Source organism: Pleurodeles waltl, chromosome 5 (assembly GCF_031143425.1).
Source record: "Pleurodeles waltl isolate 20211129_DDA chromosome 5, aPleWal1.hap1.20221129, whole genome shotgun sequence".
Taxonomy (NCBI): domain Eukaryota; kingdom Metazoa; phylum Chordata; class Amphibia; order Caudata; family Salamandridae; genus Pleurodeles; species Pleurodeles waltl.
The window spans coordinates 116070182-116083506 of NC_090444.1; the positions used below are offsets into that span (position 1 = coordinate 116070182).

A 13325-nucleotide genomic window follows, 5' to 3' on the forward strand; every position below is an offset into this window, starting at 1 on the left:
GATACAACATGTACTTTGCAAACAGTCATCTGTAGCGGAGAACAACCTCACATATAGAGGCAACCCTTGCAGAGGAGGAGGAGGATTTTGCATAAAATCTGGTGCATTGGTAGTTAGTGGATTCTGCAAGGGTTGAGGTTGGATGCAGAAGGTAACTAACGAGTACAAGCATTTTAAAAGGTGACATTAGTATAGAGAGGACATTGAAATCACATGACATTCAAACTTTCCAAAAGAAAAGTATATCTAAGTAAATGGCTCTGACATCCCATTTACAAAAGGGGGGAAATGTATAAAAGCTGCTCTTCATAGTGTAATAAAAGCTGACAGGTAGATTTGTTTTACAACGGTTAACTACTCTACGCTATACACAATGCAGGTCCTGAGTTGATTTGTTGAAGGTCAGTTGTTTAATACTGTAACCAAGTGCTGGAGGAGCCGAGGTTCATGGCAGAGAGCAGATAAACAATATATTAATATCAAACACAGCCCATAAAAACATTAAGAAGGGATGAACAACAACACTTAAAAACAAATCTCACCTATTATCGATTACAGAAGATTTGCTGTGCTATGTACAGAGGTACATGTGAAACACATGTGCCCACTTACATGGATAAGCTGTAAATCAAACTCCATAGCATATATCAACATCGTACCTCATGTGCACTTCCAAGATGACTAGTGCAGCCTATCGGAGGAAAACTTGTTTTGCTAAATGAATAGTTCTGAGTTACAATGCCTACTTGACACACATGGTTCAGTTCACTACCCTCGGGTAGAGAACTGAAAATACACCTGGCATAACATTTGTGGTGTGCGGTGGTTTCATTCTCATCTGTTCTCTACTTAAAAAATGTACCGGTCGGACTAATTTGTATTTCCTCCAATGTTCAGATTTAACTGAGAAGCGAGATCTATGGGTAGATCGCAGAAGTAACAGAGCTCGCAATAACTTAGCAAATTTGGATCATGGCTAATCCTCCACTTTTGTCTATGTTAGTATAGAAACTACCTTTTTCCGTATTACTGTGTCATGCTACAGAACGCAGCCCTATATGTTTATTTGCAGCATGTTCTGCTGTCACTATTGCACATTATAACTAACATGACAGGACACTTGTACGGATGTGCCTGGCATGTGTGTGTCTGCGGAAATAAAACAGACACAATCCGGATGTTTGAAAATTGACTACTATCTATTCTTTCTAAAAGCTCAAAATAAAAACTGTTTTCCAGTCCAAAAAAAGCTTTTGTAAATTGTCTGGTGAATCCAGTTGGTAAGGGGAAGCCTAATAATTATTTATGAAGCATTGACGTGATTTAGCTCTTTGTGGATGGTTTTGAGAAAACGTGAAGAAGGATATTTAAAACCAACGGAGTTAATGTAACTATATGGTCAGCAACATCTCTTAGGATAAAAGACAGAGAATTCCAGACCCTATTAAGAGGCATTTTGTCTACAAAGATGTACAGTGGTAGGACCTAGGACTGGGTGACCAACAGTAATTTGTATCTGTCTGTCTACTTGTGATATGGGATTAAACTCAGCATTTTGTTCTCTGTATGTAAGATCAATGCAAATTCTGGTTAATGATTCAAGCAGTATGCCATGGCCCCTAGACAGTAAGAAGATGTCAGAGAAGTTATAACATGTTTCAGTCCCACATTAGTAACCACTGTTGTTCATCATTACAAGGAGATGCTAAACACTGTATATAACCAGGCCACAGTAAAGCTGAAAACAGTAATTGCAAAAACGGATATTTAAAACATTTTCAAATCATAGTTATAGGGAATTTGCATAATCACCATTTACTTCAAAAATAGACTCTCCTGGCCACAACTTATCAAGGAATCAACATAATTTACAACAAGAGGAATTATTTTAAAAAAAACAAAAAAAAACAGTGTGAGGATCACACACAAAGAAAGTGGAAGGAGAGACAGTGTGTGAGTGTGACAATTCATACACTCGTGTCTGAAAAGTGTCCATTTGTAAGTGAACAGGTCAGAGAGAAGGGAAGGGATAGAGAGGGAAAGAGAGTGAGAGAGGGGAAGGGAGGAGAGAGAGAGAGAGAGAGAGAGAGAGAGAGAGAGAAAGAGTGTGTGTGTGTGTGTGTGTGTATATATATATATATCACTGGAATATAATGACCATCCCGGACATGTGAGATAGAATCTGGCTATGGTAAAATGAAAGAATGTAATGGATTTATACTTGTGAAAATACTACGGGGCTAAATCAAATTGCATCACCGTATTATTTGAACTGTCTGTAAAAACTACAGCATTTTATCAATTTCCTGTGTAAGTTGTATAGGCCATTTTTTGCATAGCTCCTGGGAGGCAGGGAAAGGGTTAATTGGAAGAAATTCTACTGTTTCCCGGCAAACATCTCTAGGAAGGTTCGAGGCTGGTCAGCAGATTATGAAGTACAGGACCATTTCATAAGTGCCAACCCAGATATGCCACCACAACTTATAACTTTTAGTCTAGATATTTACAAATTGATTTTCCAAAACTGTATTGTAGTCTCAAGCCTAACATGTCCCAAGGGCCTCGGGCTAAAAAGTGGAGCGGGTGTTGATCTTGCTTGATCCAACTGAGACTTAACGGGATTTAAGCTCCAGCTGTTACATTGTTCACTCATCACAACAGCCTAACAGAATACTTTACAAAGAGATAATGAAGAAATACGAAAAGAAGGGTGAGTGCGTTGGAGGTATGTGTAGGTGATGAATGACGCGTGGAAGAAAGAGATGGGGCAGGTTACTGAAGGAGATCAAGGAAGGTTTTAGAAGGCACCTAATGGCAGGTAGATCTAGAGGCGGGTTGGAGTTACATCCTTTGGGGCACTGCTCCAGGTAAAACAGTCTAAACATTATTTCTTAATGAGTTAAAAAAAAGTAATTTTCATTCCTGATGGGAGTGTTTTTAGGCGTATATATACCTAAAATATATTTGATTTCACTCCATGGTAATTATTTATTTAATCCTTGCTCTCCTCGAAGCTGGAAATTCACATGCATGAATATTATTTTTCACCAGGTAGCTGTTGCTATCAATAATCTGGACATACGTCTAGTAAGATGGAAGCTGGTTTAAAGTTTTGTACATCTGTTAATCCCTATCTTTCAGTTTGGAGCATCTGCCTAATTATAGTAGAATGACAGCGGACCGCACAACAATATTCAAGTGCGATGATCTGGGTACAAAAAAATTATGAAGCAGTTTTAGCTTTGTTTAGTGTAGGATGTCAAACAGCAGAGGCATTTTGCTGCAAATGTTGACCAAGTTTCGAACACGATTTTTTGACATGACGTAAGTAGATGGTTTGGTTAATTGGGTGAAGTCAATAACTCTGAAAACAATACAGGAGGGTGCAGAGCTGAAATGAGCCTACACAAAAGGTGAAGGCAGAGGCTGAAAAGGACAGAAGTGATGCGGTTGAATATTTTTAGTATAAGATCTTATGGTGCACCAACTACACCCGTAGTGAAGCAAGATTTGCAATAAATACAAAGACTTCTGACCCTGAAAGTTAAAGCCATTATAGGCAACAAACTGTAGAATGACACCCCTTTTGCACAAATAATCTGTATAAATAAAAAATATGTCAATAAAGGAGTTTTAGGCTGAACAAATATATACTTTCTGTGAAGTTGAAACGGGTCTATGGTTAACAATGCCTCATCAATGTTTCGAGGAACTATATATATATATGTACATATATATATATATAAAGACTTCTTCGAAGAAAAACAACTTGTAACACTCCGAGCCCAACACTAGATGGCAGGATAATGCACAGCATGTGTATCTGCAGCTACACATGCCATCGAACACACATATATATATATATATATATATATATATATATTTGTGTGATGTAGACATGTTTGCCAACAGGGGGAACAAGAATGAAGACCCGGGAGGAAAACATGATTCTCAGGCTTTCTGAAAACAAAATCCAAAAGTTAGTGAGACAAAACTATGTTTTTGCCTTTGGTCTAAGTTATACAAGAGAGTTACATAAGCACCAGTATGAAGACAACTAGTTCCAAGTCACTATATTTCACATAAACCCAGATATGCTTGATTCTGCATACTGTGGACATGTAATGTCGAGTTACCCTGACCAGTGATGCACAACTTTCATGGCATTAACAGATTTGTCAGTGCAGAGTACTGGCCTGAAGTTTTGCGACCAGATTTCGCCTTATCTAGTAAGAAATGGCTGGGAGGGTTTTTCAATTTATTTTATTTGTACTCCAGTAACCTCCATGCAACTTGCAAGCATCCGAAGGATCAGTAACAACGTATACCAAGAAATAAAATAGACAAAGAAGTGTAATAAGATTTTCACTCCATGGGACTGACAGCCAGTGCAAGGAAGAGCAGCGGTAACATATTTGATCTTAGATCACCAGTAGAGAAAAGAAAGCATGCTCCAGGAAAATGTAATAAATTGAGGGACAATAGCACAGTGTGAAAAGCCTACAGAAATACAAATCAGCTTGGCTGATGGTAAGTGTGGGCCTTGTGCTGCAAGGAACAAAAACGAGAACCATTTAACTGTTGTGCAGATTGCTTTTAACATCTTTAATAGTTGTTATTTTTTCAAAAACTCAAAACTGGTGAGTACCTCTTTGGAAATAGTTAAAGATTTCCTTTGGTAGGCAAAAATAAGCCTATGGGCCTGATTACAACTTTGGAGGAGGTGTTAATCCGTCCCAAAAGTGACGGTAAAGTGACGGATATACCACCAGCCGAATTACGAGTTCCATAGGATATAATGGACTCGTAATACGGCTGGTGGTATATCCGTCACTTTACCGTCACTTTTGGGACGGATTAACACCTCCTCCAAAGTTGTAATCAGGCCCTACGTCTCCATCTGGAAGTAACGGTAATGAAGGGTATGCAATTTGTATAGTTTAGGGTACCTTTGGCGTCTGTAGACGCTGGTGTTCTTTTTGCCTGCACTGAAGAAGTTGGCAAGGTGGGAGTTAAGGATCATTTTAAAAGCTTGAAGCAGGAGGGTATTTTCCAACACACTTCCAGGGGTTTCAGCTTCAAAGCTGAATCAGAAGTAACCAACATAATTGGATCGGCCCTGCAGGTGTGGGCACTCTAAAGAAAGTTCTGAGAATAAGGAGCGCATTGTCATCCGAGAGTGCACACACGTGGAAGTAAAATCTGCTCAGCTCTTTACGTTGGTGTTCTTGCCACATGGAAAGCAGTTCCAGGGAGAAGGAACTTAATTTGCTAGAAGTGTCAGGGCCTTGAAGTGTTCATACATTAGGTGTGAAAAGTTCAGAATGTGGTGTGGGACTCCAGGTGAGTATGAAAAGATGTGGCAATTACATGAAAAAATGAAAAAGGCTTCCGCAGGTATGTTCCCATAAATATTGATTGCAGCAAGATGTATTTGGTATAGTTCTGGATGCCAGATATAATCAGTGCAATATATGAACTTGCAAGGAAAAATACACCCATGCAACACCCTTGGTTTAGAGTGCCCACAACTGTCCCACTCTGCATTAGGACTACAGGACTATTTGGTATTGACATAGCTCTGCCCTCATCCTCATGGCCAACAGTGATTAAAAAGGTCTACTACACATAGGCATTCCATAAACTGAGCCGACAGTCGGCCATAAGTGGCATTTGTAGTCATGTGACTGATGCTTAGACAACCTGCTTAGTGGACCTTAATAGTAATAATGACAGATACTAAACTTTGTTCGCTGGAGGTCAACAGCAGAGATGGGATACCTGATGTTTCTATAGCATCGGAGAGAGCTTGGACTTAGTGTTTTGAGTCTCTAGAAAATCTTTGGAGCTACACCACTAGTGTGACACACGACCTCCGCTGTATCTATCGACGGCTTTGTTCTCAAGGATTTGGAGATGGAGAGAATCACAGAAAAGAAACACAAGACATTGTTCACAAAAGATCAGTCCAAGTAGCAAACTGCACTGGTGCCACTAAAGGCTGCTCTCCAGGTGAGGCTCGTCCCAAAGTGAGTCGTAAGTTAGGAACTATACCCTATTTATAGAAGTGATAGAGGCAAAGCTCGTCTGCCTCAGTCTACCAGCATACGTGTGTCGGCAGCCAGGATCAACATGGGACCTACAGAGCGCAGTGCAAAGGGAGAGAGAATTAATATCACCATAGACTACCTGGGTGCCATCAGAAAAGTAGGTTCATTCCTTCGGTCCACCGCCAGGAGGTATGACCGTTTCCCTAACAAGAATCTCTCTTCCCAGTCTGTGCGCTTTAAACCCTTTGTTTTCACAGGTTGTCCAGTGGGAAATTAGCAAGGAGCGCGAAATGTGGTTTAAACCACCCCACCATAAAGGGAGCAGGTGCAAGATAATGGTTCTGTAGTATGTAAAAGATTTGAGACTATAGCTCTTTAATTTAAATACCGTCCTGTCTGTAGACACGCCTTCTTTTTATATGAGGATCCTACTTCACTGTACTCAAGACAAGATATCACTACATTATTTGTGACCACTCTGATCCTGAATCATTGGTTCAATGAATGAAAGATGTCTGCACACATGTGAACAACCCACATGAGCAGATTCTCCTTACACTGCAGTGGATGCTCCAGCTCATGCAGGAGGCAAATTTGTACTTTCAGCCGATGAATCTCTGGTCTTAGTAACCCGTTTTGTATTCTTGTGAAATTTGACACGTTTTAAGTAGATAATTTTGGCCTACAAAGTTCTTCCTAGGTCAGGGCTAAGAAATATAACAGTCTGATGGGCTCAGCTTGCAGATGATAGCTTTACTGTAGAATTCGTACTGTACATTAAGAGGCCTGACCTCTTAGACTGAGACACCATGATTCACACCAAAAACCTTGGGGCAACATTCTACTCTTGGAATGAGATTGTTGATGAAGTGGTGAGTTGGCATTTCATCCTTCTAGGCTGCCATGACTGGGGTGAATAGGGAAGGCTGGATAAGTGTTTCCCATAATAAACCCACCCTTCATAGTTTCTATTTATTGTTGACAGATTTCTTAATCATCAATGTTGCCTGTTTGGTATCTTTAAAGCAGCCCATGCTCTTTCAGTCTCCTTGGCGTGAAAAGTCTTGTTAAAGTCACACTTCAGATTCCAAGATGAAATCAGAAAGAAAGTGCAGAGGCAGCTTAGCTTCAGACACAGGGCATCCTTAAACTTGATGTTCAAGTCGAAAGGAGCAGTAGGGTGATAATCGACAGAAGTTATGCCATTCTCCCAATCTGCCATGCCTTGTAGTGCTACAATACGCTTAATACGCTAGAACTGCTTTAAATTTGCAACTGGCTTTTCCACTTTACATAGATCTATAGGACTGCCTCCCTTGTCTTTAGGCAGGGACAGTCAGTCTTTTAAAATTTTGGGGAGGTGGCACTACAGTCTGAATTAAATGACAAAAAACAACAGGGAAAGAAGATTCAGAAAAAACAGGTATTGCGTAAGTAAGGAATGACATGTATAAAATGTTTTATAACAAAGAAAGAGGTAAAATCATTATCTTTTTACCCAGAACAGACGGGTATAATCTCGAGATGTCCAAGATTGCAGGTTGAGAATATACTTAAGCTCCAAACTTCACTCTCGCAACCAGTGTTCCCTTGTCATGTTTACTCGACCCTTGAGTAATCTGAAGGGCTTCCCAAATAATCAATATTACTGTGTTCTTCCAGTACTTCCCAAAGTATCTACTCTACCTATGTGATTGAAATACTTTTTAGCTAGTTGTTTCCAGATTCTGTGGCGATTCACTAAATGTTACAATGGTCCAGTGATTATGGACACTGTTAATAGTGCACTTTAGTATCCCATCACCTTCCCTACAAAACACAAAAAATCACTCATACATTCAAAAGAATCAACAACGCAGTAATTTGTTAAAATTATACAAAACTGGCCACATCTTCATAGTGTGTTTCGGATTCCCTACGAGAACATAAGGCAAAATAGGGTCCGAATTAGATTAAACAAGAAAAGCATTGATGGGACCAACATACATTTTTTTAGGTGCTGATCATCTTTGAGCAACATCAGTCACTGCGCTCATTCATGCTTACCATCACAACACATTTTTCCTTAAAAACACACTGCATTCAGGGCATATAAAAGCAACCCGGCCACTTGCCAGCATTGCTCGGAATGCTGTGGTCCCATCAGCATGCCGACCATCTTCAGATTTCAGACACAATGAAAGAGAGCTGCAGACATGGCTCATTGTAAGTGCAAGAACGAGAGCAGGAACTACAAAAAAGCACAGACAAACCTCGTATAAGTTATGATGTGAAGAAACAGATTTGTGAAAAAACTAAGTAAGGGCTTGATTACGACCATGGTGGATAGGATCCTACGTCACAAACAGGATGGATATCCCGCCTGCCGTTTTACAAGTTCCATAGGATATAATTCAACGTGTAATATGGCGGACGTGATGTCCGTCACATTTGTGACAGAGTATCCCATCCGCCAAGGTCGTAATCAGTCCCTAAGTCTACCAGGATAAAATATTGGCCATTTCTTTAGGTTAAAAAGTCAAACTTAGTTGTACTGCACTAGCCTGATCTAATGACAGACGTTACTTATTTTTTTTAAATATATCGATCAGACACATATGTACATTCACAGACAATACGTCTCCCTCGTCATTTACTCGTAAATTATTGCTTTTTAAAAAATCTCCAAACGTTTTGCCATGTTTGTTTTCGATCCGAGCCCTGTTACAATGGACACATTTTCACCTCTGCTCTTGGGTCGATGGCAGGTATTCAAATCTGCCTCAAAGTCATGAAATAGATGACTGAAGGAACGATCTCTTAAAAATCCAGAAAGTCACCACCGCTAGGAAAAAAATTATGATTGTACATACGACCAAGATGCAGGGGTGTTTTTTGAGAGATAACAAATGGCTTTCTGTGGGAGAAGCTTATGTCCCCCACTCGTCCCCATAGTCTGTCGCCCCCGGTGCCAAGGTGCGTGTTTTTGCCAGTCTTGGAGTCAGTGACAGATCCAGCTGAAACTGAGTGCATACAATTCTTAGGGTCTTCATTCCTGTTCCTGTGCCTTCCCGTCTGCAATCAGAAGTTCCAGCAACCGATTAGAAAAATAGGAAATGTTTGTCTTTTGGCTCAAGGAATGGACTGCCTGGCCCTGTAACGTCTAGGAACATTCCAATGTGGTTACAAAAACCACAAAAAAACATAAGAAAATAAAACAAAAAAATAAAACAAAACAAAAATACCTCTTTGTTCCACAAACTACCGACCCGAAGAATGGCTGCGGATTGAGATATCAAAAATCTCAGAAAAATATAATATATATATTTATATATATATATATATATATATCTGTTAATGAATTTCACATTCCTTGCTTCCCCTCCTTTCCTTTGGAAAGTGGCTACTCAGTGAGCAGTTGCTGGAGGAGGCTCTTCTGCTGGGCTTGAGGCGTTGTAGAGCCAGAAGAGGTGTTCTTCTGCGATCCCATCGGACTGCTGGATTGGTTCAGGTAGGAATCCCCACCGACTAGATTCACCGTGCACTGGACATCAGCAAATACCTGGACCTGCTGCACCTGTCAGGAAAGAAAACACTGGAATAAGGGAGAGGGAAAAAAAGAAAAGCCATTTTCTTTCTGCCTCGACTACGCGGGCCTATACAATGCTACCAATAATGCAGGCATGTGCATGGCTTCCAGTTCTATAGACACACATTTACTCGTTTTTCTATATCATACAGAATACATTTAGATCCTCATGGAATACCACTAAAAGGACCATAGGATACTTATGTTTTTTTAAATATTTTTTATTGTTACCCATCAAAGTTCCAAACTCATCTTTTCATAATACAGAAAAAACTGCAAGAATTAAAAGTCTACCTTTAGTCAACACTCATGAATGGGAATCACAAACATTCACAGAAAGCCTTCTATTAGGTAGTTTTAATATTTCACCCTATTTCATAAAATAAATGGGGGAAGTTGCGTCCACATTTTGCAACTGAACAAATGAAATCTTCTGAGATGAAAACATATTATTAGTGTGCTGACCACAGGTGGAGAACAGCAACAGTGTTTCTAAGCACTTATGGTGTTCCTGATCTTAATAGCAATAATATTTTAAGTAAAAAGTTGTGATTCAGAATGATAACGACATGATAAGGGTTAAGTGAGCTAACTATGAACATGGACTGCAGGCTCTCATGCCGGTTTTAAGGTTCCAGCGTGTAAGAAAGAATTCCCTTTAACCACAACATTAGAAATAGATGTGGTTCTTTAGTAAGGGAGAAACTGATCTCCAATATCTTGAAAGACATCTCATGGGGCATTTACATGTTGATAGCTTACTTGCCCAGTCTCCATATGGAGGAAACCCCATCCAGTTATTCTTGTTCCTCCAATGCCACTTTCGAACTAAACTGACTGCAACTTAGAGTGTAGTGTAAATATTTAAAAAGTAAAGGAATCTACACTGGTCTTTAAAGAAAACAATGGCTGACAATCCCAGCTGGACAAAGCACTAGTCTAAACCCACTTGCCAGCGTTTCATTAAAGATTTCCATTGGCTTCCTGTAGAATAAAGGATGCAAGTTTAAAATCGTCCGTGCTGTGTGCCGTGCCTAGCAGAATGTGGACCAAGGCTAGACCCGAAGCTGTCCCTCACTAGGAAGCAACCAGTGTTTCCAGGTCAACAAAATACCACATTATCTGTCAAACTAAAAGTAGAAAAGGAGGAGAGAAATACTAAGAGGTCTTCGATGTTCTCAAACCAGTTCTGAAGGCAGATCCTAACCATATGTAGTTTACAAAATCCAAACAGTCTCAGAAGGACATTTACAAAGAACTATCAGAGAAAGACACAATGAACATGATAACCAGAGAGGAAACATGTGTTGTGGTGCTCGTCTATAATTCCTGGCAGTAGCTTTCTCATTCATAAATGGTCCAAGAACTACTACTCAATTTTTCTACAACTAGCCACAGTCAGACATGGAGGCACAGAATGGAAAGTGCAGTGACTAAGAAAACTGAAGGGACCAAACTCAAAATTCTGGCCACACTACTGCTGTGCTCAAGTAGCACTACAATGGCAGTATGCACAGGGATACCTCTGAAGAGGGCCAGAGAAGGACAATGTCCCTAAGCCTGCCCCCCCCCCATCCATATTTCAAAGCTATGAGAATGAACTGTACCCAGACCACGTCCTGCTAAGATAAATAATCATTAACCTATTTTATTACCATTAAATTCCTACATAGAATTAACTGTGACCAAGAGGATGGCATGTAGCATGTCAGCACAACATATAAATCCGTGAATTAATATTTTGTTCCTAAAATAATCTCTAGGTTTCTAACAGACGTACTGAGTTGAACTGAATTTACTAGGATGCTTGAGACATGAGAGGGCGGCAGACAAAAATAATGGGGCTTCAGCCCGGGAATTGCAAGTAATGGAAAAGCATATTTGAGATGTCTGAAGTACTACTGGGTTATGTCAGCACACAAATGTACAAGCACTACAAGTTTATGTATTCTTTTGGAAGGTTTGGGAGATGATGTGGGAGTTGAATAACTGCAGTGATAGATGGCAATCCAGAACACTGCCAATTGTTAGGAGGCTGAGGTTGAGAGCCATTCATCATAGGTGTCTTTTTGGTAGGAGAACGAATGGTTTACAAAGACAAATTTCATTGCATTGGCTTCAACAAAACAGTGTCTCTGTGAAACTCCATGCTAACTCCACCAGACTGTAGGGTTCATGCACAGACATTTGGATTCCTAACCACAGAACTGTTACATGAACCCCTACAGAGCCCTATACTAGTAAAGCAAAGTGTTGAAAATCATTTAAAAAATCCAGAAAGTGTGGTTTCCTAGAAGAATGGTCTGTGTTACCTGTAAGACGCTTGCATTGTTTTTCTTGTGATGGTAGCTAGCAGTGGATGATATCACAAAGCACAGTACAACTCAGCATGTTTATTGTGTCACCCTAAATTTAAAAGAGCACTTAAAACCTTGGCGGTCCTTTGGGTTGCAGACAGCTGCTTGTTTCAGATGGACTATTTTACTATAATCTCTAACACATTTTCTATTGCATTGCAGCATTATTTTTCTTTTTACATCCAACTGATATAAAAACTGCAACATGATACACGTATTTGTACAAGAACAACTCATTTCGCAAAATGCTCAAAAAATAGACACATGAAAAGGCAGCATATAAGATCATGTACAACACGTGATGCCAGATTTCCTTAGTTTTGCAGTCTTAGGACATTAAACAGTGGGACGAAATCACTGCGAGGGATGCCACCTTCAGATTCTCCCAGCAAAAGCGTAATCAAGAGGTATCACTTTGACTCGTCACCCCATGAGTCCCTGAGTCTTGTCTGCAGCAGGCTCAGATGTGTTTCCAGAGCATCAGGGGAAGCAGAGAGAATGTTCATTTCTTTGAGCCGGCCTTAGCCATGAAGCCACATGTGAACGGCACACTTACAATATCCGCTTGAAATCAGCTCCTCTTGTTAGTACTATACTTCAGAAGCACGGCAAAGAAGGGCAGCGGAAAATTCGATCTCATAGTCGGGGAGCATTTACAGGCACGCGCCGCAGACCATACAAGCAAGCGGATGTGTTAAAAAATAAAAGGCACTGGTTGATGAAAAGGATTTGTGTAGTTGGATCCTAACTGGAGTCACTCATCCTCTTTGGGTTAGCTCTTGATTAAGGTAGTGGCTGCACGTCCTGTTCTGTGCATGTAAGCATGCTCCAGCCTGTGCAGGATTTAGAGAACTCCTGCAAGATGGAGGTAACTTTGAAGCCAGTAGTAAAAGTGAAGGCCAGTTGGAGTGCTGCAGAACTTACAGGGAGACGTGGGTGGTGGTAATGTTGCTCTGCGCTATCAAGAAGTGATGTTAGCTCGAGGAAGGTTCCAGGAAAAGGCATGTAATTTAAGTGTCCGTGCTAATTTTTGTGCACAAAGAAACAGTAGCTTTATTTTCCATCAATTCAAGTGCAGGGAAAGTCTGATATTTACACTGGTCTCTTATGCCATCACCCAAAAAACATATACAGTGGAGTCTGGCAGCAGATAAGGACGGCTGGGCCCTTCTGGTCTGCCCATTTCATCGCTACTTTTGACACAAGATTAGCACATATGCCACCCTCTGAAATGTAAACTTAGCAACAATACCCTGCCTCTCACTCACTGGCACTCGAAGGCGTCCACTAAGTCATCCTTGTCCACTGCTCCCTCATCCTGTGCTGCCCAGACTTTCAGCACAAGGGTTT

General features: G+C 40.4%; 1 protein-coding gene across 4 annotated transcripts in view; it reads right to left on the reverse strand.

Annotated features, from left to right (window-relative positions):
* Nucleotides 1–4819: 4819 nt before the first annotated feature.
* NCOA1 (nuclear receptor coactivator 1) overlaps nt 4820–13325 on the reverse strand; it is a 722334-nt gene continuing 713828 nt past the window's right edge. For all 4 annotated transcript variants that reach the window (XM_069233763.1, XM_069233765.1, XM_069233764.1 and 1 more), the window contains one exon: nt 4820–9606. In XM_069233763.1, coding sequence (XP_069089864.1) covers nt 9433–9606 — 174 coding nt within the window. In that variant the 3' untranslated portion in view covers nt 4820–9432. The remainder of the gene's footprint in view (nt 9607–13325) is intronic.